The sequence below is a fragment of the Lissotriton helveticus genome, chromosome 3_1 (assembly GCF_964261635.1).
Source record: "Lissotriton helveticus chromosome 3_1, aLisHel1.1, whole genome shotgun sequence".
Classification (NCBI taxonomy): Eukaryota; Metazoa; Chordata; class Amphibia; order Caudata; family Salamandridae; genus Lissotriton; species Lissotriton helveticus.
In genome coordinates, this window is record NC_136061.1 from 1047676285 (window position 1) to 1047703283 (window position 26999).

The 26999-nt window shown below is 46.0% G+C and overlaps 1 protein-coding gene across 1 annotated transcript in view; it reads right to left on the reverse strand.

Annotated features, from left to right (window-relative positions):
• Window positions 1-714: 714 nt before the first annotated feature.
• The window catches only part of PHOSPHO2 (phosphatase, orphan 2), a 121054-nt gene continuing 94769 nt past the window's right edge, over window positions 715-26999 (reverse strand). Inside the window, exon 2 of the mRNA XM_078681605.1 lies at window positions 715-1637. Within this exon, the coding sequence (XP_078537731.1) occupies window positions 851-1606 (756 nt within the window). The 5' untranslated portion in view covers window positions 1607-1637 and the 3' untranslated portion in view covers window positions 715-850. The remainder of the gene's footprint in view (window positions 1638-26999) is intronic.

A 26999-nucleotide genomic window follows, 5' to 3' on the forward strand; every position in this document is an offset into this window, starting at 1 on the left:
GTTTGCACAATACCCGACTTTAACCGTTTGAGCATTCATGATTCATTCTGGATCCTGCTATAAGTTTAGTGAAAATCTTGAATTTACTGTGTGACAATACACGATGTTTGGAAAGTTTTGAAAACATTATCTTCGTTACAGGACAGTCACCTAAAATCCCTACTCCTTCTGTTGAATTGAAGGTTGTTCTGAAATGGGCAAAAACGAAAAGTACAGAGTGAACGCATTTAAAACATGGAAGGTTATTTTGTTTCGAGAACCATAGATGAGATGCCCTCCCTAGAGTTGCAAGAGAAGGCATTGCTCTCCGAAACAAATTGTGACTATGCTGAACAAACAACATTGCTTGCTAAGCAGTAATTTCAGAGAGAATTGCATTTTAAGAAATGCATTGTTTGATAAATTAAAACAACATTATTTCTACCCACTTTGCATTATTCCAACTTTCATCATCGTACGTTCCAAATGATGCAAAAGCCTTCTTAAGGGGAATGTTTTTAGAACAGTGTTTGCTGTGCCTCATTCTCTCCTCAAAATATACCTTATGGCACACGGTACAGTTTGCCTTTGAGATTAAATAAATGGGCAAGGAGGAGCAAGAAAACATGCCAGCACGAAGGAACACTGAAAACAAAGTCTTAAATAGCACCTCGGAAATCCAACTCTCTGCACTTAGTTCACGATACTCATGTGGCTAATTAGTACATTCAACAGCATAGGCGACCCTCATCTACCCAAACAAGTACCACCACAAACTAGGATTAAGTAGTTTAGCTTCTTGTTCGACATCTGTCTTCTTGATCCTGAGCCCAGATGTGCGGGCTGTTTTTTACCATCAAGCCCCCCAAACTTATTTTAGTGCATCAGGTGTAGCATGTATTGACTCCTTCAAAAGTAACTGTAGATGCGAAAGGATGTCAATACCGGTTGACCAAACCTTAACAGATGAATCAAGGGGAGCCCCGTCCTGGTACATGCGGGCAATCTTTTTGTGTAGGGCGTAACCATGTCTTGGCATAGCCACATCGCCTTGCTTTAAAATGGTCACTGGGCAAAGATCATTCGCTCCATCACCAACATAGATGACTTTCGTATACTGCACGTTACGGTTTACCTGCTGATCTAGAAATTCCTGTAAAACTTTTCGTTTGCAGAGGTTCTGGGGGCATTGTGGGCAATGATGAGCATGGCAATTCTGCACAGTCATGTAACCAATGTCATCAAATGCAGCAGGGTTTGTGAACACCTTGTCAAACACCCTGTGAAAATGTGATCCTTCTAAAATCCAGTCTATGAATAGCTCATTGGAGTCTGAAATTATAATACAATCAAATACATCTTTTTTCTGTTCTAGAAATGTCAACAGTTCTGCCATCCCAGTGGTTAAGGGTAAGGTTGTCATGATTTTCTTCATTGCATCTTGTCGGGTTCCTTGGTCTCCCAGATATTTAAAAACTCGGCCCATATATTCAGTCCATTTTCCTTTTTCATAAGAATCTTGTAATCTACTGGGTAGCTTTTCATCAGGAGCACACTTTACAATCCAAGTGTCACTGTTTTCGTCAACAAGTGTGTGGTCAAAATCAAAGACCACGAGAAACTTCATAGTTGCGATATTGGACTGTTACTGCTAATACCTAAAACAAAAAAAGATGAAAATCACTATTAAGATATAAACAAAAAGAAGACACAATTACTTGCAGGATTTTGTGAACTAGTTTGCAGTTCAGTATATGGTCACATAAACGTCGAAGGAAGCATATTACTAAAACAAAAGAGCTGCTCACAACAAACGCACAAACATACATTTGAGAAGTATAAAGCACGGCAGGGTTGCAACATAAAGGAGATTGGTGCAAAACAAACAAGAGGCAATAGAGCGGCTCAGTAAAAACAGTGGTAGATCGACTGGAATGTGCATTTGCACTTTTTAGGTCTCGGCTAGAAACGCGCAAAGCGCGTTCTCGTCAGAGAACTATAGCTGTCGGCTCAGCCGACAACGAGTGGAAAGTGGAGACAAGAGCTGGCCACGCGCAGCGCTTTGCAATAGGATAACGTTGCGCGCGTGAACTTCTGCTGTTTTCAGCATGGCAGAAAGAATCAGATCACGTCGCGCGCCTCGGGAAGAGTTCACGTGACTGACTTTGGAATGCAGGGGGAGTCTGCAGAGGGGCGCGCTGCGCTGATAAACAGGCAGGCTTTATTTCAGGAAGCAGCGGTATTTGACTTGTTTGAGGAAGCAGCAGTATTTGACTTTCAGTTTTGCGATCGCCTTCCTCCTCCAAAGCAGGCTTCACGTGCATGCGACAAATATGTATTTACTGATGCAATTTTATATGTTTAAATGTATAATGTGCACCGTCAGCGGTTGTTCAGAACTGTCTGCGCCCAGCTTTGCAGGACAAGGATGCATGGTTCTAAAGTGACTTGCAGTGCAGTTTAAAGCATGCAGTGAAGTATGAAAGGCTACGCCCCCCCGCCCTCTCTCCCAACCCGGCATGTTTGGAATTATTGCTTTGGCTAAAAATGACTGATTATGAAACAACCAATATACAGCTTGGGCATTCATGGGTGCTTTGCCGCATACCTGTCAATGGACCGATCATGTGTATCTCTGTACCATATAAGCACTGACCTGCCTGCAAGTCCGGGGGTAGGGGGGAGGAGGGGGGCGGCAGAGGAGGTGCAGGACAGAGAAGATGGCCCTGCGACAGTGGGTGCAGAGTGCTGGAGGGATACAACAGGGAAACGCGTGACAGATGAGTGTGCAAAAGGTCTGCAGTCCTGGTTTCTCAGCCAGTGACACGTTGCATTCTGGGACTTGTAGTTTGTTTTTAACATTGTACGACGGGTTGAAAGTCCGAGCATAAATAGTACTGTTGGATGTCAAGCCAGGAGTGGCTGAAGGCACCACAGACCCTTGACAGCACGCTATCCCAGCATGCCTCGGGTCTGTCATAAATGGGGTGTGTTGGCCTGGACCCCTTCTGAGTCTGCGTGCTTTTTTGGGAGACCGGGAAATTGAAATTCAAGAGGTATATGCATCTGTGAGAACTGAAGTCCAAACTCTGGAAATAAAGCATGGCCTATTCACTTTTTCACTGTTCTGAAACTGATAAAATGAGGGCTGTGTTTTTGCTGTAATTACCCAACTCAGTGGATTTAATTTTGATCATGTTCAAGAAGATGAAAGATGAAGCCGGCCCTGCTGAAACTATCCTCTGCCACGGAGCTCCCACACCCAGCTTATGGGCCCACAGTCAAGACGTGGGGGGTAGGGAGGGGGGGGGCAATCGGCCACCCTGCACATTAAGGGGAGTCGTGTCAAGGCAGAGGCCGATGGGGCTGGACCGAGGGGCTCACAGATGGCTTGCGGCTAGCGGGCCGCGCCCCAGCAGCGGTGCCCAGGACCTGTGAGAGGAATGTGGAAAATTCTTGGGCGATAGGCTGGTTTTGGAGGATTTCACAGCCAGGGTGATTCATCGCCGAGGAATCACGACTTTGTAGCTGGGAAGGGGGGAGCGCTGAGTGTTTGTTTTTTGCGGTGGATGCAAAGTGTGCATCTGACACTGCTGTGCCTCCTGGGACCATTTATGATTTAATGTCCCTCCCCCCACACGCGTGACACTACCACCGTGAGTGTCTTGGGTGGGCTTCCGGCTGCAGGGAGTAACGCGTGCTTAGAAGGAAGTCCTTGTGGGGGGCATCCCTGCCTCGCGCATCTCAGGTGGAAGAGGCACTGAACAGGCACCAATGCACTTGGAAAGAGTGCTCGGTGGTTTGCCACACTTGCTGCAGACGTCGGTGTTTGCGAATTCCACGGATTCGACTCCGCCTTTCATCCTTCCGAGGTCGATCAAAAAACTACCTTTAGTAATATGTCTGGTGCTCATAGCCAGAGGACAGTAAGGACTAAATCGTGTCACGAACCTCTTACACGTTACTTAAGGCACTGAAAGAACAGCTTCCTGCGCACATTTGAATAAGGACCTCACTGGTGTCTTGTATTTATTTATATTTATTTAGACTGAGTTTATAGAGCGCCTGGTTACACTAGCCAGTGTGTCCCCGCGCTATTCAGTGGCCTAAATGATCCCTAGTACAGCTCACGAAAAAAAACCAGATTATAACTTGGGGAACAAGTGTGTTTTGAGTTCTTTACGGAAAACTTTTTCGGACGGCTCCATCCGGAGTCTGAGAGGGAGAGTGTTCCAACTCCGCACCGCCAAGAGGCAGAAGGATCTGCCGCCCATCCTGGCCCTGCTGGTCTTCGGGATGCACATTAACCCAGTGCCCTCCAAACGGAGGAGCCTAGTGGGTTTATACAATGTGAGCAGATTCCGCAGGAAGCTAGGGCCCTTGCCATGAGCGATCCGATGGCCTATACACAGGATCTTAAACTGGACACGCTCTTTAATTGGTAACCAATGAAGCGTCCCCAAGGCCTTTTTGGAAGAAGATCTTTTTGGCAGTGTCAGTACTAGGCGTGCAGCAGCATTTTGGATGCCTTGCAATCGTTGGAGGCATCTCACGTTAGCTCCCAAATATAAGGCATTCCCATAGTCCAGCCTGGAAGTAACCAGGGCATGGACCAGGGCCTTCCTTGCTGACACTGGGAGCAGATCGAGCGTGTTTCTCAAACAGCGGAGAATGCCAAAGCAAGTACCGGCTACACGTCTAGTATGATACTCAAAAGATAGTTTCGAGTCCATCCAGATACCCAAGTTCTTGACCTGATCTTTAGGTTGGGGTAAGGGGCCCAAAGTCTGGGGCCACCATGCGGATGTCCAAACAGACGGAGACTTGCCTACGATAAGCACCTCCGTCTTGTCTCCGTTTAATCTGAGACAGTTGTTTGACATCCAATTGGCCAAGTCCTGGAGGCAGGATGTAAACTGACTAGCTGCCTGTTCAGTTGTTGTGAACGAGCTACAACCAGCTGAGTATCGTCCGCGTAGGTCACCACAGCAACCCCATGTTTCTCCGCGATTGATGCCACTGGGGCAACATAGAGGTTGAATAAAGTGGGACTGAGGCTAGAGCCTTGGGGAACTCCCTGGTTCAGGGCGATAGCTCTGGACCTATGGGGCCCCTGCTCCACACAGAAACTGCGCCCAAGGAGAAAGGACTTCAGCCATTGCCATGCTTTGCCAATGACTCCTCCCTCTTTCAGGCGCTGAAGCAGAGTGTGATGAGCCACAGTGTCAAACGCGGCACTGAGATCTAAAAGAATCAGTGCCGCAGTTTGACCCTCATCCACATGCTTCCGTATCATCTCCGTGGAGAAGAGTAGAGCAGACTCCGTAGAATGGAGAGCACGGAAGCCCGTCTGAGTGGGATGATAGAGTTGTTGGGTTTCAATGTAAGCCGTGAGTTGTTGGTTAGCCAATTTTTCCGCTATTTTGGCGATATAGGGAAGAAGTGAGATAGGCCGTAAGTTACTCATTTGGGTTATGCTAATCTGTGGTTTCTTCTTAAGTGGAAGTACCACTGCCTGTTTCCACGCCGTTGGAACCCTACCAGAGTCAAACGACAGTGTCAGGAGATGCCTGACATACGGCGCTAATGTCTCCATATTGCCTCTCAAAATTTTGGCTGGGGCCGAATCCCTGGGAGAGCCTGATTTTACACTTCCGGCCACCTTTTTTAGCTCGTCAATGTCAGGGGTCACACTTAGATCCCTTCTTGGGGCCCCTAAAAGGCGCGGTTCCCATAACACGGGTTGTGCAAACGAGCAGTGACCCGTGGCCTGCTGCAGCGCCACCCGGTAGCACCATCTGAACACGGTTTTTATTTTTACACTTCGGAGCTAATTCATAGTAATTTATAGCAATAATAATTATGTTATTTGCTGTTTTATTATATCGCTTGCTGCAAGTCTTGTGGCTTTATTGCGCTTATTACTATTGTTATCACCCAGTGCATTATGCCCCACGTCTCTCCATGGCATGACTTGCTCTGCTATGGGCTGGAGTGCGCAGAAGACAGTGTGCTGCAGTGATAAGTCATTGTTCTGCATTAAATAATTGTTTTTTGTAAGAAGTACAGTCCTGCGTGTGATTTTAGACCCATGGCTGCCCCTCTGCACCAGAACGACCCCTCCCCTATTGCGTGCTGTAGTGTCAGCTGCTGGGTATTGATTAACCTGTCGATAATGATCGCCTTTTGGGGCCGACAGGACAGCTGCCAGGGCCCCGGGGAGCAATAAAACGAGATACCCAAATTGTGTCTCCCTCTCCCCTCTTGCGGTCATTAAAGGGTGTCAGTGGTCAAGCCCCCTCCTCAGCCGAATAACCAGAGGAAGGGGTGTCAGCAGATTTACGCTGACACTCGGCAGGTCGTGGGGTATTTTTACTCGCCCAGTAACTCAGAACACAACCACACACACACAACCACACCCACAACCACACACACACACACACACACACACACAACCACACAAACAGCCACACACACACACAACCACACACAACTACACACAACCACACACAACTACACCCAAACACAACTACACCCAAACACAACTACACCCAACCACACACACACAACTACACCACACACACACACACACAACTACACCACACACACACACAACTACACCACACAACCACACACACGCAACTACACACAACTACACCACACACACACAACTACACCACAAACACACACAACCACACACAACCACACACACAACCACACCATCAGTGCACGCTTTCACCGGACAAAAACACCACCAGCCGTGAGTGCACGCCTTGACCGAGCACACACACACCACCAGCCGTCAGTGCACGCTACCACTAGGCACACACGCACAACCAGCCGTCCATGCACACTTCCACCAGGCACACACACACCACCAGCTGTCAGTGCACGCTTTCACCAGGCATACACACACCACCAGCTGTCAGTGCACACTTCCACCAGGCACACACACCACCAGCCGTCAGTGCATGCTTCCACCAGGTGCACACACCACCAGCGGGCCGTGTACACTTCCACCAGGCACACACACCACAAGCGCACAATTTCTACAGGCATACACACCATCACCCATCAGTGCACACATCATTTGTTAACGCATCCACAATTAACTATTGTAGCAATCGCAGTATGGCGCACTTTACTTTTACACATAATCATCTAATGCGCAGCATGCCACCATTGCTACAAAAAATAAATACACATTTTTTTTGACCTACAATTTATAGACTTTTATTGCAATTGGTGTTGCAATATTTAGCAATGCCAATAGCTCAAACTTAATTAATGCAACCTATTGCATTGCAAATGCTTGTTTTAAATATGTTTTCTACAACGCAAAATCCCTTTTTACGTTTAGTTTGACAGTGCATTTATTAGCAAGAACTACAGTTACCAATTACATCTACATACTGTTGACTTCAGCTCTGCTCCCAGGAATATTTCTCGGTCACCTCATGTTGTTGGATTTCTACTGTTTCATTACACCTCCTATGGAATGCTTCCTGTGCAAAGTACGAGGGATTATTCACAAAAGAAATCTGCATAATCAAACATTAAATTCCTTATCTCATGGATGTATTACATAAAGAAACCAACAGTTTTTGCTTTGTGATCGCTGCAGCTTATTAGGTCGAGTCTGGGCCTCGCATGCGAGCAAGGCATGCTGTATTCAGGTATGGACTTGAAGCTCCGCCCATAATTCTCATTGGCTTGTGTCACTGTCCACTGTAAACTGTGCTTTTCAGTGGTCAATAGGCTTAGTAGTCCCTCCTTAGTACCACCATATCTCATTTTGTAACCTCCCATGAGGCAACGTTACATGTGTTGTTACTCTGTAGGATTTAATTACAGCTTTCATGCACTATTTCACTAAATGGTTTTCACCTGCCTGCAGGACACGCAGTGCTTAATTTGACCCAGTGGTTTCTGGTGCTCAGCAGAGGCACTTATGGTAGTCTGCCATGTTCTGGCACTGAATGTCTAATTTAGAGATCAGCACAAAACACTTATTAATTCAAAATCCTTTGAAACTTACTACTACCTGCCGTCCACACCATTCTTATAGCTTTGGGTGCTTTGAATAGTCTAAAATGTCATATTTGTAGGTGGCACGGACATTGGCATGGGCAATGGGTGGTGTAAGCTGCAGTGGCCTCCTGAAGAGGGCCTTGGCACTTGTTTATTTACAAATTAAGCACTGAAGACACGCTCTATCACACCGCTAAGAAGAAATATTTACGTTTATAAATATCATATTTACTGGTCTCTTCGCAACAGAAACGCTTTCAAAACAGCCCAAGAGGCAATGCACATAATCCGGCGGTTGACAGAAAGTAAAATCAAAAATAATGTTTATAAAACAAACCCTTATCTGCCTGTTTAGTAACAATTGTGTTATTTAAACACTTTCAGTACTTGCCATTTATTTGATATCTGAAAGAAGGGCATAGACAGGGTTTTTAATCCACTTTGGCTGCAATCCACTTTCAAAATAATTCAATATACAAATGCCTTTGCCGCTCTGGGTGGCCAAACACAGCCAGTCAGTCCGTTCTTTGCAGCTCTTCATTTCCAGTTCACCCCAATGCTGTATTTTTTCACAGGAAGCCTCTGCAGTCGACGGAGGAGAGACCTACAAACCACGGACTGGATCTTGCCAGCGCTGACCTGGAGGTCAGGTCGACTCCCCAGCTGGGACTCAGCAGACCAGATCGTGAATTGTACAGAAAATTCTGCTGCCTGTTTCTCTCTTCCTGGTTCTTCACCTATATTTTAGGTCGACTCTAGCGCAGCACGCATGCGCTGCACTGCGAGGCTTGTTGTAGCTACTCTGTGTGTGTCGGACTCCTCCTACACATTGGGTTGGCTTTCACATGTGTCTTCTTCAAAATAAAAACTTCAAAAGACTGAAGGTGAGTGCATGTCCCAGCTCTTCTGAAAGGTTCACTCCCACAGCATTTTGCCTGCGGGAGCGAGCAGCAGCACGCAGGGGAGCAGCTGCGGTGCCTCATTGTCTCCCCTGCACCCCTCCACCTTCTCTCCCTGTGCCGGCCCCCACCACTCCTCTTGAGCTGCTTGTTTTATTAGCTAGTTTCCCTTGTGAGCGCTGACTTTGTGTAATTACAACTGTTGTAGCAGCTGCTTGTTTGTTTGGTTGAGGATGGGGTGGAGTTTTCTGACATATTTTCCTGGTGTTGTTAACGTTACAGCTTTTAATGAAGGCTTCAAAAGTCGGACAAGTTTGTGAGACATAACCAAACGTAAGTACTCGCAGAAAATGATTTTCAGGGCTGTCCGTGCCAGATTTAAACACAACAATTTGTTATGAAATTCATTATTCCACGGTTCAGGATTCAGATTTCTGAGGTCGTTTTTAAATGACAAACTTTCTTCGGCTATACTCCAAATAGGTGCTTGTTTATTTTACTTTCAGGAGCGCATGTTTTCTTGACCTCTCTCCCTCTACTGGAGTACTCCTTTGTGGGAAGTGCGAAATGTGTTTACTGTTACAGTTCCTATTGGCCTCCTCCATTTCTAGTGGTGAGCATTGCCTAATGCTCTTGGTGTATACCTCGGTCCCTTTCAGTGCAAGAGCTCACAGGCACCTGAAGGAGCAATGAAAATGAGGCGCAACCCCACAGCAGCAAGATCTCTCTTCCCTGCTTTTTACTTCATGTTCAGACACAGTCACGTTCGTCTCGCTGCTCCTTTCAGCGTTTTCATATTGATAATGTCAAAATTATTTTAAAAAAATCATTGGGTGCATTTACAAAATGCATTAGACAGGAGGAGCTTATTTCGCTACCTCAGTAGAAGGAGTTCTAAATAAGATAAAAATATATATATTCTGTTTCCTTAGCTCACAGTGACAATGGCCACAGTATGTCAGCAGCAGAAAGATGCGTTTGTTTATTTTTAGTGTGAAACTACATAGAAGAAGAATTTATTTTTGAAAATGCCCAAATGCAATTGGTTTTTACGTTTAAGGTAAAATGCATCATGTTAAGATTATAAAATACAACAAACATGGTTACATTAAAACTACTGTAGCTCAGCTTCCCCATTAACAAAAACTACATGGAACTAAGAGTATAGAGTGAGTAGAATAATACTGTTTCTGTTCTGAATTAATGCTGCAATGTATTACTTTTAGATTGCATTATCAGTATTTTGTCTTAACTTATTTTGAATAAATCTTTTTACAGTTAATGTGGTTTTCCACGGGCTTTTTACCTGCAAACACTAATAGCCAAAAAAAACAGTCTGATTAACAAAGTACCTGTCAGCCTGTTTCGGGACTTCCCACTTCTTTCTAATATAAATGTTGTCCCTGAAGTGTAACAGAATGTTCCAGAACATTTGTTTCAATGATGCTAAATGGAGGTGAAGTAAAAAATGCATATTTAAAAACAAAAGTAATGTCCACTGACTCGTAAAACTGTACTAATGATGAGGAAAGAACCCTAGATCCAAAAGCTTTGACAGTTTAAAAGAAAGCCAAAATAAGTGAATTAAGCTCACATTCAATTCCTCTAGTCATTTTCCATGTTAGTAGGAATGATGACAACATGACGACTTCACAACAGCACCTTACTCCTATTTACTTTTCTCTTCCCAAAGGAACTGGCGCAAAGGCATGGAATGATTTCCCCTAAGAGCGCAAAACTAATATCAGTAACCAACAATAATCAAAAACCACTGGATTAACCACTAGAAATGGGTTCCAGAGAAGTTTATTACTTTCCGTATAGTGGTTCAAAGCCTTGTCAGGGGTAGTAAGCAGTATATAAAGCCAATTACAATAGAACACAAATAAAATAGTATTAGGCAACACAAGCCACATTTGTTTCCCTATGTACATTTTATAGCACTTAGAAACAGCAAACCTGCAGTTTAAAGGATTTTTTCAAGCATGTTTTCAAAACAAGACAGTCACATTTACAGATTTATAGCTTCACACACTGAAATGTCTGTGGACTCTTCTCAACCCAAACCCACCCCTGATACTATCAGGCCAGCACTGAGCTGAAGCACTCTAACATACAGTAACAATCGCATATATAGACATAGCACAAACATACACAGCATGCATACGTTATGATACATAAAATCTAGATGTACAGTATACAAGTACATACTGAACCACTCTAACTAATGCATTGCAAACAAACTGGCAAAGCTAAATCTCAGCCTTTTTAAAGGCGCAACCCATTGGCTTTGCCAATGCTTGTTTTTCTTTACAGTCTCCCTCCCCTTGCAACACTTTCTATACCCGTTTCTCGGCTGACTGGCTAAATGCCCCCCTCCTCCTTTAACGTCTTGGTTATAGGAAACTTAAACGTGCTACTGACTGTTGCAGGGCGCAGCTGCGTCTATGTGTTTTTATTAGGTCTTGCATAGCGTTGCAGCGCAATGCGCTGCCCGCTCTGTGAGACCTCTTGTGAGCAAGGAGATTTCAGAAGGGGCCTTGAAGCCCCGCCCCTCTTTTTCATTGGCTGGCGTCACCGTTTATCTTAAACGGTGGCCTGCCATTGAAAATGAGTTTTTTTTATATTGCCGCCCTTTACCCTTTTCGTCCGGCCCAACCGGAAAGGATGGTCTGTTTCACGACTGTTGTGAAGCACTTTCTTATCTTTAGGGGGGGCCATCTGTTCCTAATTAGCATGACCTTAGTGCGGCCATGCTAATTAGAAACAGATGGCCCCCCTAAAGATAAGAAAGTTTGCAGGCACTACCCTGCACACTGAGGCCAGTGCGATCGAGCCTGCGCGGCTCTCCACCGCCGAGCGTAAAAATACAAAATAAGCATCTTTGACAACATCAGTCTGACCATACTTTGGAGCTCGTCACACTCAAGACGCTGCTCTCATTGCTGTTTTCTTGTTTTTATTAAACACTCCCTTTCATCAGACTCGAGGCCTGTTCTAGTTCTTGCTCTGTCTCGTCGTGTATGAAGCACTGATCTTGGCGTTTTAGGAGGCTCTCTATTGGTCGTAGCACTCCTCCGGCACTGTCCTACCTCTGCTGCGGTCGGAGTGTAATCAAAGAGTTCTCCGGGACTGCCACTGTTTTCCCTTGCTCCGGTTTTAATCCCAGCCCCCTGTCTATGCATCAAGGGCACACAAGAGAGTTTAGCAGAGACCGTTCTCACCCCACCCCTTCTTCCTCCTCTTGCCCTGCTGGCAGGCGGCGCCTCTGGTGAGCTCATGGGGAGGAGCCGCCAGGTTGGAGGTGCAGACACGCCCCCTTCCGAGCCTGGCCCCTTTCCATGGCCCCTCCCTGAGCTGCAACTGACTGGTTGAGTTCACTCCATTCCATTTCTTTCCCTCATTCCAGAGATTCCTCTGAAAAGCGGTCACCTTTCCAAAATACCAGGCCTGCCTTCTCAGGCAACAACAACAGCAGGCACCGGAACCCAGGGCACCGCTGCCAAAACCATCATCATCATCCCCCACCACCACTTCCAGGGGCTGCAGTCCTCAGGGAGAAGAGGCGGGGAGGAGGGGGAAGAGAACAACTGTCCCATAGAACACTCAAGCCCTCAGCACAGTTAGCCCTGCTCAAACTAACACCCCGCTACAAACTTTCACTCCGGGGCACAATAAAGGGCTCCCAGGAGATAAGGCACAAAGTTTCATTGGCGCGGTTTGTGTTTCCTTTTCTCCTCTTCTCCCATGTTGCTCTGTCCCCCCTTTTTCCATTACCTGTTTCCCCGATTCCCTACCTCCACTTTGTCTTCTCTCCCCCTCTCCTGATCGCTCGCCATCTCTCTCTTTCCCTTCCCGCTCTCTGACATGCTCAGGGATCTGGGAGCTTCAAATCCTTGTTGTTTCTGGCATGTTTTTCATATTTGCGCCCGGTTACTGGCTTCTCGTTGACTCTCCGCCTCCCTCCCTGGATTGCGGTGCACAAAGGTACGGGGAACCTCGCACTGGGGTAGGAGAGGGAGGCGGTCAGACTTTTGGGCTTTTATTTGAGTTTTTCTTGAAAAAAAAGAGTATTTTCCAACTGCTCGAGCACTGCTCTGAAACTCGACAGGGCGCTGCCAGTACCAGGAGACATCTTACGTGCAGGCAGTGAGGGCACTGGTCTCTGGCTTGCATTCTTACAGTTGTTGCCCTTCAGGCAGGGCTGCTTTTCAGGACACAGCCAGAGTTTTTGCTGCCCCATGGCCGCCTTCAGCATGGCCGCAGTGTCTGCTGGGACGTTTCTCCTGAAGGTTACTACAGGGCTGGAGGACACCATGAGTGCATGGACTGTACAAAAAGCCTCACCCTGGCTTCTAATAGACACCTCTCTCTGTCAGTACCCTCTTATTAGGTCTTCCTTGGAACCCCCCTCCAAACTGCCCCTCCTGTCACTTCACGTCAAGAGCCTTCATTTTACACCTCTGTTAGTGCCTCTCTGCCAGTACCCTCTTTTTTCCCCTACTCCTTGTGAATATACTCTTGTAAACACATTATTTTACACCTTTCTCATTACTCGCTTGTTCTATCCTCTCGGGATATCAACATCCTTGACCAGCCACTACTTCTCTTCACACTCTCTGCTAGTATTCTCAATTTACTTCTTCACTTAGCACCTTCTTTTCCCACCCTCTGGCGATTATCCTAATTTTACACCAGTGTACATGAGTACCCTAAACTTACACCCTCACTTTGTGTATTCCCATTACTCACTTTTTGTGAGTAACCTCTCCTCTCCCCTCTGTGTAAGTTCCAGTTAATTGCTCCCTCTGAGAGTGTACTCTCATTTCACTCTTCTAGTCACCCCTATCTGGCCATACCCTTTTTTAAGCACGTCTGAGTACCCTTATTTCACACTTCTCTGTGAGACGCCCCCTTGCACTCTCCAAGTGCATACTTTTCACCGCTCCCGGAGAGTGCACCCGTTTTCTTGTCCTCCTGGTTCGCACCGTCCTTTTACAGCTATTGCCATTTAAAAAAATATATATATTTTCATTATCAATCGACAAAAAGGAAATTAATTTAAAAAAAAAAAAAACATCAGGTGAAATACAATATCAGCAGCGGACAAAGACACAGTTCCGTTTGTACCAAATAATAAACACAGTATATAAGTACCATGTCACGGGGATTCAAGCACATCCACTTCTACCTGCTGCGCCGGGGGCTCACAAATCTCTCCTCGGTAGCTATTCCAGGTCCCCCACACCTTCCCCCATTTCTCTGGACAACCCCTGGCCACATACACCGACCTCTCCCGAAACATACACCAATCCAGGTCCTCCGCCCACTTAGAGACCCGGGGCTGCTGACTGGCTCCCCACAGCTGAGCGATATTTCGTTTCGCGAACATACACGCCAGAGTTACCCATTGCTCCCCATATGTATTCAGGTCCGTAGTTTCCCACACATTCAGCAGACATCTCCGGACCTCTGGCCTTATCTCCACCCCCAGAGCACCTCTCATCTCGTCATGAATCTTAGTCCAGTACTCCGGCATTTCCGCACAATGCCAGAGAATATGCATAAATATGCCGAGCTCTCCACACCCCCTTCGGCATGCGCCACTCTCTATGAGGCCCATTCGTACCAGGCGAAGCCCGGCCCTGTGACATATGACCTATGCAATATCTTGAATTGTACCAGACGAAGTCGCATCTGGCTCGCAACCACTCTCGGAGAGGAGATCGCCTCCATCCAATCTTCATCATCTAACTCCACCCCATCAGCAATCCACTGGGCTCTAATATGTCCCAGCAGGTCCTCCGTGTGATTAATGAGCTTTTTATATATTAAAGAAATGGTCTTCTCGGGGAGGTACCCATCTAGTACACGGTCTTCCAGAGGAGAGGCCCCAGGAACTGCGTCGTCCCTAGGTATGTGTGTGAGGAGTGCGTGCCTAACCTGGAGGTACTGAAAGAAATCGCTATTGTGTAGGCTGTAATGCTGCCTGAGAGAGGCAAAGGTATGTACTGTACCCCCTCCCCACATATCTTTAATCTGTGTAATCCCGATAAGATCCCATTTGTCAAATCCCTTGGTCTTCCACAAGCTCCCCAGTCTCTCTGAATTCCATAAGGGGGTGGCCATGGTGAGTCTCCCTTCCCAGGCAAGATATCTATTCGCCGCGTGCCACACATGGACAGCATGTGCCGTAGGACCCACCAGGGAAAACCGCTTCGGTCTGGCGTACAGCCCTCTGGTGAGGTCAACTCCTGGCCCCAGCCCACGGTGCATGGCATATCCTGGATCTCACGGAGGTCCGTAAAGAACATGGTTCACCGCAGCGAGCTGAGAAGCCCAATAGTATTTCCGCAGGTCTGGCAGCCCAATCCCACCGCCGTACCACGGGAGAGTAAGCTTAGAAAATGCTATGCGTGATCTTCCATCCCAGAGAAGCTTCCTCTGGAGAGCCTCAATCTCTTTGAAATAGGATGCTGGTACCGGGTCCATTGTATTCTGTAATACATATAGAAATCGGGGAAAGGCCATCATCTTAAACAGAACTGCTCTACCCAACAGGGATAGTGGAAGAGCCTTCCAGCGCTCCACGACCCTCTAGAGCCGATCCAGGGGAGGTTCCAGATTATTGAGATATCGTTTCTTCAGGTCAAGTGTAACGTATACTCCAAGATACTTAAACCCTGCCGGCTCAATCTGTATAAGGCACGACTGCGGTAGCACCGGCGGTTCGCCCCTGAGGACAAAGAGCACCGACTTCGACCAATTAATTGCGAATCCGGAATATCTTCCGAAAATGGCAAGTATATCTAGAAAATTGATCAAAGAGTCCCTGGGGTTAGTGAGGTAAAGGAGGATATCATCCGCATACAACGAGATTTTATCCTCCCACTCCAGTGTCCACCGCAGACCTCGTATTGATCGGTCCCATCTGACTCCAGCCGCCAGAAGCTCCAAGGCTAGAGCGAAGAGGAGCGGGGACAGGGGGCACCCCTGTCTCGTGCCACTTCCAAGGGGCAAGTCGGCCGATTTATAGTTATTGACGATTACCCTGGCCAAGAGGGCAGCGTATAACAAACGTACCCAGCTTATAAATTCCGGTCCAAAGCCCATCTTCGCCAATACTGCGAACAGGTAGGACCACTCAACCCTATCAAACGCCATAGTGGCGTCCAGTGACACTAATACCGCTGGCACATGAATCGACGGGGCACCACCCAGTATCCCATGCAACCTACGCAGATTGAGAGCTGTGTTTCAGCGTGGCATAACACCCGACTGGTCTGGATGTATCAAGCTGGTGATTACCTTAACCAGTCTGGTGGCCAGTAGCTTCGCCAGGATTTTAGGCTCAGCATTGAGCAGTGAGATTGGCCTGTATGAGGAGCAGAGAATTTTGGGTTTGCCTGCTTTGTGTATAACTACTATGTTTGCCACCCGCTGGTCATATGGGAGTCGACCTCTCTCCTTACTTTCCGTGAACATGGATCGGACATATGGGGCAAGCTTGTGGCATTTAATTTATACAGTTCTATTGGGATACCGTTTGGGCCGGTTACCTTCCTGGATCTTACCCCTCTAATCGCCTGTGCCACTTCATCATCTGTGAAAAGGGAATCTAAATAGCCTTTATCGTCGGCCGACAGCACGGGCATGCGGATGTCCTTTATCATATCACTATTTTCAGCCTCCGTATATCCACCGACTGAAGTGTACACACCTCTGTAATAGTCAGAGAACTCATCTGCCACTGCCTGATGCTCTGTGACCATGCTGGAATCCGCTCCTTGTAACTCCGGCACAAGCCGCGATGCCCACTCCCCACGTTCGAGCCAAGCAATCAGTTTACCAGCCTTGTCGCCATGTTCATATATTCGGCTTTGAGTGGCCTTATTTTGAGAAGGTAACCCTCTTCCCTTCCCACTGACCCGAGATTCCAATGTAGCGGCACCTCCTGTCGGACCATGTGGTGGATTGTTAAAGGAAAGGAGTTTTTCACCAATATTCCTTCCCCCCCTAGACCCAATGGTAAACCCAGCATGCGCCACCAATCTATAGCCTCCCTTATGGAGAGCCATGCAGCGATCACCCACGAGATGTGTCTCTTGCAATAGTACGACATCAGGAGAATGTCTTTTCATCAACTGACTAACCATTCCTCTCTTGATCTGGTCCCCAAGGCCATTCACATTCCAACTCAGCACCTTTATCCCCGACCTCCCGCTAGGTGTCGACATTTGACCCACTTGAAATTTGTCTGACTGTGACCGTGCCCCTTCTATGCGGACATAAAATCCACATTGTCAGTACATTCACAATGTTATCACCTGATTCAAAAATTAAAATCAAAAAAAAGGGAAAAAATGAAACCAAGACTTAAAACATCCCCGTCCCCCACCCTGCACCCCTGCATACAGCAAAATCCCATCCCCATCTAGCAGAGTGCCTGTCGCTCTAAACAAACAACTTCTAAGCTACTAAATGTAGTAAACGAGGGGGGAATGGCATCCCGCACCCTCCCCCCTATCCTCACGTTTAATAAACACCATTGTCCATCCGAGCACAAAAACATAGATATAGTTCAATGCTCTCCGGGAAGTTCCTACCAGGCCGCCTGCCGAGTCACGACCCAATACCTGACAGTCTGTGGAGAGCTCACGTAGCGAGGCTTGGACTCATTCCTGTTCTTCGGCCTCTTCCCTCCCATCTCGATCCTGAGACTCGGAGCCATCGGGGGCGGCTGTCAATCCAGTCGGATACCACGTCCGGGTTATCAAAGAACCATGTCCGACCATCGGCCTCCACCCGCAGACGCGCCAGGAGCATCATGGCATATTTGTATCCTCTGTCGCACAGTTTTTTCTTGACAGCCAGAAAGTTACGGCGTTGCTTCTGTACCAGTTGGGTAAAGTCGGGAAAGAAGGAGTGTGGCATTCTCATAACGGAGGGGTCCTCCTTGACGTGCCGCCGGGAGGATAGAGTCTCTAGCCCTAGAGTTAGAGAACAATGAAAATGATGCCTAGGGACTAATAATCCAAACAATTAAAGGATATCGATACACCTAATTATCTCTTCCTATTTTGTGTTTTACTCACTTATGAACCAAATCTGTATCTTTTAAGACTCCCTAAACAATGGCAACCCAGAAAGAATTTTTCAAAATAATAAAGTTTTTGTTCTGTTTATTTCACCATCTTCATAAAAAAAGAATTATATGTAGTTTTTTTAACTGTTTTTCAAACATATATATATATATATATATATATATATATATACACACACACACACACCACTAATACACATAATCATATATATACAATATACACACAAACAACGTTATATACATACACGCTCGTATTTATATTATTCACAAACTCGCATATAGATTTTTTGAATTTTTCTGAACCTTTAAGAGTCTTCGCCCTTATTTTTTCAACAAAAGGATGCTTCCAAACCATATATAACCAAAGACATTCCTTACAAAGAGGTCACCATCAAGTAATTGGAGCATAAGAGGTATATTCATTAGCCTCTATTATTTTTATACTCCTTCTAGTTTTCATTTACATATTCAAAATTTTGACACGTTTCAGCCTTTCTAATTTCCAGGACTCATCAGGACTAGGGCGTTCAAGATTCCACCTAAAGAATCAAAAACAATAATTTTTTTACAAATATCCACATATACACTAGGGACTGTTAGTTCTTCATATATACATATAAATACACATAGAGACATTGTATAATCATTGTTCTACTTTATCTAAGTTTCCTGGAAGTGGTACGGCATCTTTTACATTTACACACCCGTGTGAAAAATAAAGTTAAAAACAAGCCTCATAATTCTCAAAAACAGGGATCCATCTATGCCAAGGTGACCACATTAAATTGTTATATGTGAACTAGTACGTGATTCCACAACCAACACTAAATGTGAGAAACGGAAGGTGACGAGATTCCAACTGTGCATATGATTCGACAATTCCATTGAATACCGTCTTATATTATATCCCTTGGATCTTTGAACTGCACGTATATCTTTATTTCCCAGCTTCCACAATTCAGTACTGCTGAAGGCAAAACGTATCGTAAATACACTAAATACCAGAAGTCATTCGTTCTACCAAAAAACTAAAAAACAATTATCGGCGAGACTTACCCAGCGCTTACAAACACTGTGGATGCCTCTATTCCTAGTCTTCTCAAATTGTGGCTCAAAAGTAATTTGCAGTTTTTCTAAACACAACACAAGCATTAATTAGAACCTAGTACTGCCCCTTCTTGGCACAAAGTATATCACACATTATCAGGAAAGAGTAACGTAATCAAATTCTACCTCTTATCCGCGTTGTTACTTCGCGTCCACCCTGGCCGCCATTACGATCCACATCATGTCCAGCATCATCTGTGCGGAAGTTCCTTAACCCTCACGTTCTGGCTATCAAAATCAAGGAAGGACTAAGGAAACTATGTTCTAACCGGCAAAACTAAAGCAGTCAAAAGAGGGCTTATCTACTTACTGGCATCAAGGATATTCCTCTAAAACTTATACCGATAGGTAATCAGTTGCGGTAAAGTTCTAACGCACAATTAATATATATGGGTATTTAACACCATATATCAAATATATAGGAAGAGCCCTTCCTAACTAATTAGCAAAACAAATCTCTTGTGCACTATCACTAATTTCTAATATGAATATACACCTCCTCTACAAATCAAATATATAGTAAATATGTAACAAAAACAAAGAACACACACCTTATAGCCCAGTGTTGTGCCGCCACTCCTTGCAATCTTTTCAGATTTAGAAAATACACCAGATACATTGATGAAGTTATTATACCAAAGCCCAAATTTCATCTTTGTCATTAAGGCCTGTCCTTGAAGTCTGATATTTTTCAATTAATCTGGCTTCAAGTCGATTTAATTTAGTCTCTACCTCACCTCTGTTTGTGATGCTCAAAGTACATAGAACTGTCCATTCTATATCTTTTTCCGAATGGTTTGAGGTTTTAAAGTGATTCACCAGTTGAGCTCCTTGTATTTTGCATTTAACCCGTGATTTATGCTGCAAATTTTGTTTTTTTATGGCTTGGATCGTCTGGCCTATATAAAACATATTGCAGGGGCACCTAATGCAATACACTATATTTTTAGAGTTACAATTAGAAAATGTTCTTTGCTAGTGTATCTGGCCATTTATGTTTACCTCTTTGGAATCTTTCGTCAACCTGCATGCCAAGCAATTTTGACACCGATATTGTCCAACTATTGGGGGCAATTTCAATAGTTCTCGAAGATCTTTTTGTGGGGGTTCAGATTTTCTTACTGCTCTCACCAAATGTTGGCGAACATTTTTGCCTTTTCTAAAGGCGAAGAGCGATTTTGGAATTCCTAGGTGTTCGATTAGTTCCCAATTTTTTTGAATCAATTTTTTAACTCTATTGGCTCTGGGGTCATATGTAAGGACACATGTTAGCGGTGTATCTTTCTCTCGTGATTTGGGAACTAATAGAACCTCTCGCTGGGTATACCATGCTCTTTTGAGGGCCACTTTTACCAATCTTTTTGGGTATCCCCGCGCCACTAGCTTGCCCTTTAAATTTTCAGCATTAGAGAAATAGTCATCCTTATTACTACAATTCCTCCTTCACGGAGGAATTGTCCGTATGGCAGGTTTTCTTTTAATGTACGTGGATGGCTGCTCGTGAAATGTAACGTATTTCAGTCTGTGGGTTTTGTATACAGACTAACTTGTAATTGTCCACTCTCATGTTGGACGTATACATCCAAGAAATTTATTTTATTTTGATCACTTGACAGAGTGAAATTAAATTCTTGGGTTCTACAATTTAACCAATTATAAAAATCAGTTAAAAGTGCCTTGTCTCCATTCCAAATCATAAAGATGTCAAGCTGGCGGTTTTGATGTCCAGTGATTTGACCTTCTCATTGACTTTGGTAAGGTCCACGCGAATGAGATTAACTTCTATCGACACAGTGTAAAGCTTGGTGTCCAGTGCCACCATTTGTTGCCCAAGAGATGACTTAATTCCCTCTATCGCCGCCATGACATCCGTCAATGTCAGTTCTGTCCCTGGAACCCCAGAATCTCTACTGCCCACCGCGCTGAGTTTAGTTTCAGATGGAGAGCCCGTCAGTTTTAGTCGCCATTGTAGGCAGCCCTCGCCTCCGTATGTCAAAGAATCCCCCGATCGCCGACCATATGTCACAAGCACACCAAGAATCTGTTCGCACAACCACTGGGTCCCCAGGGAGCAGCCCTACAAGAATCACCAGAGGGATGGGGCGGGGGTCTACGAGTTGAGTTTCGGCTTCCTGGCCCACCACGAAAATGTTCACCCCAGAAGCGGAGATCCTCCAATCAGGATCCCCTTTTCCCAATCCGCGCTCCACTCAGGCCTGGGGAGCTGGCCAATTGTTGAACCAGGGGTCTATTTGCGGCAGCTCGGGCCAACTCTAATGTTCAGCACTCCTCATAAATAGGCAGCGGAGGGAGGGGGGGGGGACTCCTGTCTCCTGCGGTCTGCCTCCACGGCAATGCGCATTGCCCCAGGCTTTATGAGGGTGCAAGAAGTCCAACTGTAACCCCCCGGATCACCACTGTACACCCCGGTACTTCCGCTCACAATTGCCCCATATAGTGGCTGCAGTAGGAGGTCAGACTCTTCTCAAGCCAGCCACTCTCGCGGGATCCCCGCGGTGCCCCACAGCTCCCTCAGGAGTCCTCTGGCAGCAGCTGGGGGGCGGGGGAAGGCTCCTCCACCCGACCCTCGCCCCCCGTCCTCGCGATGGGCCGCGTCCCGGGCAGCCGCCACTACTGCTACGCTGGTGGCGTATCGAAACGGGCTCCGATTGCCCGCCCAGAAGCCTCCAAACTGTAGCGCAAGGGGAGGGGCCCCCACACCGCAGCCCACACCACGCACTCCCCCGCCACTCACCTACTCCGCCTCTTCGCCGACGCCACGCGGGCCCGACTGGTAACTTCCAGCCTGGGTCCCCGCTGTTGTGTGACTTGCGGGCGGCTTCAGAATCAACTCGGTCCCCAGCTGCAGCCTCGCAACAGGCCGCGAGCCCTCACGTCGGGATCTTTAGAACACAGCATCCCCGGGAGTCCAGACCTGCTTCCCGGTGCACCACACAGCTTCCCCGAGCTGATGCCAAGCTCGGATTGCAGGATAATTGACAGGATAGTGAGGCTGGGGGACGGTCACGGAGGAACCTAGGGCTCACGCGGCCATCTTCCTCGGCGCGTAGCTCCTCCCCCAGCTATTGCCATTTTTAATTACACCATTTGATTAATGCTTCACAAAGGTAAACAAAACAAAACAATAACATTTTCAATGCCAATAGCTCAGAACAATGTAATTGTGTGATCTATTGCATTGTAAATGCTTGTTTTATTTTTATTTAGCTTCGGTGCCAGTTTGAAGCAGCTGTCCTTAAGAAGATAAGGCAGTCTCACATGTTTATCCACAGATAATGCAGTTTTGAAGGTGGATAGAAGGTGCCTTTGCAGGGGTCAAGGGAGGGGAGCCAATGGTGCCTTTAGAAGGGGCAGCCACAGATGCTGCCCTTGGCGAGGGGAGAGAGGAGAGATGGGGGTTGAAGTGCCTTAATGTATCAACATAACAAACAAGGACCGCCCCTGAGTGCACAGGCATAATGGGTACTCTCATAAACTAAGATAATTATATTCCTGGTGGTTTCTTGCAACCTCCTAAAGGGACTGTCTAGCATAAAATATGCCAAGCTCCCTTACACTAGTGATGTATCAACCCCCCACCCGCAGGCAACATTAGAACATCCCTTTCTGATGTGCTGCATCTGTGTCTCGGTTCCCAGTTGTAGTTCCTCTTTCATAGTCCTCTAGACACTTCTGCTAGCTGCTTCTCTGGTCCCAGTGGTAAATTCTCATTATAACTCCTCTAGGTAGTGCTGCAGCTGCTTCTCTGGTCCCGTAGGTAATTACCCATTCTTAGTCCTCGAGGTAGTACTGCAGCTGCTTCTCTGGCCCGTGGGTAATTCCTCATTCTAAGTCCTCTACACAGTGCTGCTGCTGCTTCTCTGGTCCCAGTGGTAATTCTTCATTCTTAGTCCTCTAGCCCCTTCCGTGCGGCCGCGATTCCCCCCGTGTGCGGCCGCGGAACGAACAGGGCGGGGCCGTGACAAACCCCAGCCGTCATCCGCACACGAGCACCGTGGAGCGTGACGGCTGGGGTTCGTCACCAGCATGGAAGGGGCTAGACAGCGCTGCAGCTGCTTCACTGGTCCTAGTAGTAAATCCTCATTACAACTTCTCTAGGTAGTTCTGCAGCTGCTTCTCTGGTCCCGTAGGTAATTACGCATTCTTAGTCCTCTAGACAGCGCTGCAGCTGCTTCTCTGGTCCCGTCGGTAATTCCTCATTCTAAGTCAACCAGACAGTGCTCCAACTGAGTCTCTACACAAAGACTCAGACAAAGTGGTAATTCCTCATTCTAAGTCCTCTAGGCAGTGCTGCTGCTGCTTCTCTGGTGCAGTCGGTAAATCCTCATTCTAAGTCCTCATTCTAAGTCCTCTAGGCAGTGCTGCAGCTGTGTCTCTGTTCATACATCAACTACACTCCAAACCAAATCATATAGCTAAAAGAAATTGTAATTTACAAAGCCAATAGCTCTAACTCTGGGAAATGCGATACCTTTTGCATTGCAAATCTTGTTTTTTTAATGATTTAGTCAGGACTTAAATAGCGAACAGACCTATCGGTTTCAATTAGGATGCACATTTATGATGTAGGTGATATGGGAAATATTTCAGACCTTTAACCAGACATGAGTCAATTCGGAGACCTAACCTACACCATAGTTCAGAAGTGCTTAAAACCTCTGCTTTTGTATACACCTCTATAAAACTGTTATTCCATATCTTGAGGTCGCTAATCAACTCAATTATATTACAGTCCCTAATACAGCCTTAGCAGAAATCGGGAAAAATTATAAAGACCTAGTATGTGATCTGGCAAACATCTTTTTTCCTGTTGTAAAATCCAAACAAAAGGTGTCTGTGGCCCATTCCTGGTATAATGGTGATTGTCGAAGGGCTAAACAATCACTGATCCTAGCAATTACAACGAAGAACAAACCGATGTTAAGAGATAAGCGGATAGCCTATAAAAATACCACCAATGCAGCAAAAAGATAGGGGGAGGGTGACAAATGGGAAAGCATGAGGGCTGCTTTATGTTCGGATTTGCGGACCTTCTGGAACCTAGTTAACACCGGCTGCAGAGAGGGCAAATCAGAAATAGAGCCAAACCTTGGGGCAGAAACCTGGAGGACCCACTTCAAGTCGCTTTATACAAGGGAAGAGGCAGAAGTAGGACAAGCTATGGGCATGCCAATCTGCTTACAGCTGTCTTTCCCCAATGCCCCAGAAATCTCTTTAAAAGAGTTAATGGTTGCACTGAACAGAGTAGCTCCTGCCAAAGCGCCAGGCCTAGACAAGATCCCAGGTGATGTTTTTAGGAATGAACCAACTATTTGGACTCCATACTTCTGGAGCTTATTCAATGTTATTCTCCAGGGGATGCCAATTCCGACGACCTGGTTGGGGGCAGAGATCATTCCGATCTACAAAAAGGGCTCTCAACTTCTCCCCGCTAACTATCGTCCAATTAGCCTTATAGATGTCTCCCAAAGAATCTATGCAAGAGTGCTTTTGGATGGATTAGAAAGATGGATGGAGGAGTATTCTATACTCAGTCCCTACCAGGCAGGTTTTAGAGCAAGGATGTCCACAATAGATCAGATTTTAAGGCTGCAACTCCTCTATTGAAAGACAGTGCTCCTGTAGGGTGGCAGCCTTTATCTGATCTTTGTGGACCTAAAATCAGCATTTGATCTGGTCCCCAGGGATAAATAGTGGTCCACTCTAATAAGTATGGGGTCCCACCATACCTCTGTCATCAAATGAAGCAGCTTCACGGATCTAACTATGCACAAGTTAGATACGGGAAAAATGGTGAGCTCACAGATCCTATAGCTATAGATAGAGGGGTAAGGCAGGGTGTGTTTTAGTCCCAACCCTTTTTTGTTTATTCATTAACGGCCTTGTGGAGGACTTGATTGGCGGAAGGGATGCAGATGCCCCAAGCTGGTGAAACACAGGGTTCCGGCCTTGATGTTCGCCGACGACACCCTGCCATTATCCAAATCCCTGATGGGAATTCAGCGGGCCCTAGATATCTTCCAGTCATTCTGCAAAAGTAGGGGTTTGGAGATAAACTTCTCAAAGACCAAATATATGGTTTTTAATGCAGGTACCTCCATACGTCCTAATCCCTGCTTAGATGGGAAACCACTGGAAAAAGTTACAGTTTTTGATTATTTAGGATTAACCCTTACTGATAAAATGCAGTGGCACACGCAAATTAGGAAGGCCAGTTTAAGACTGGCCCAAACTTCGGGTGGGGGGTGTGGGGCGGGGTTGGCTAAGATGCTCAAGAAAAGCACCCATACAGTGGTTGACCCGGTTATGGAAATCTATAAGGCACAAGAAATCTGGGGCCATCAACCATCTGATCCCCTCTCTAGGAATGAAATATTTGTATTAGACAAATCTTAGGCCTCCCGCAAAGTACACCATTGATGCCACTCCGTATGGACCTTGGGGTTGGCCCAATTGCTGAGGAAGTTGCCCTCAGGCCCCTTCTCCACTGGCGACGTTTATGGTGCACAACACAGTTAGTGGCATTTAAGGATGAGATGAAGGATGTCTTAAACTTGCAGGGGGCGGGCAAAATCCCATGGTTACCCTTTATTAAAAATACCTTAGTTGCTCTAAGGATGGGTAACTTATGGGCCAACGCTGAAGTATCTTGCCCGACCATTCCCAGGAAGGCTCTTTCAAAGCTTTTCAGAGAATATAAGGTAAACCAGATCAAGGGAAGGTCCATCACTGGCACACTGACTGCACAATTTTTAGTAGTGAAGAACCAATACAGGTAAGAACCTGTTCTTGACGATATTCAGCCCCCCCCAGCTAAAAAACGTTATGCAATTTAGGCACAGTGTACTACCACTCCGTGCCTTCACCAACAATTGGGGAGGGGGGTGCACAGTCCAAGGGGTGTCCGGTTTGTGATAACAGCCCAGAAACGGACCAACATGTATTGTTTGTCTGTCCAGTTTACAAAAAGATTAGGCACCGATGGCTCCAACAGGTCTGCCGGAATCTCTGTACAAGTCACTGTGCGGAGGCTTAAAGGATATTAAAATACGATACAAGCCTCCCTATTGTGCATTCAGTTTCCCGATACTTATTCTCTATGTGGTGTGTCCGTTTAACTGTATTAAAATCTAACCTGGTCTAATTGGATTTTCCTTTTTCACTTTTTAAACAATGTTTAGCCTTTTTATTGCATAAAAATCAACTTTTTAAATATTGCACTGTACAGTATTTTATTTCATTTTGCACAACCAAATTGTATGAAATGTGTTCTACTTTTAAATGTACTTTTATGACCAGAATGGCCGAAATAAAGGAATTTTTTACTTGACTTGTATACACCTTTGGTTAATATTCAGTCTCTGGCACTTTGCTAACGTGGTGGGAGTGTAGGAATGCTTAATTGATAAATGTGTCGAGGTTTCTTATGCTCCCTTGGGAGCCATGCACAGCAGTTCTTTCATGGCTTTATAATGTAACAGAAAAATGAGTTTGCTGTGATAAAGGTCATCTACTGGTACATTTTCCTGGCAGTCCCTTGTTTTTTCCCCACACTTTTGATTGGCAATCAGAGGTGCCCTCTCGATGTTCTCTTATTTACTGTTTTGGTCGCTCTCTGAGCTTGGCTCTGGAGGGAAATAATATGTAACCCCCTACTTCTGCCCTGAGTGGTCGCTCCCCTGCCTCTCCACCTGAAGCGGTATCGTTTATCTGAGCTGCATTGCGTGATTGTACCCTGTTTAGAACTGCTAAAATATTTGCATTGACCTCGCCTGCTCGCCGGTATCTTTAAGTGCGCTGCATTGTCTGGTATCTTTAAGTGCGCTGCATTGTCTGTTTGTGCCATATTTCGACCTGTG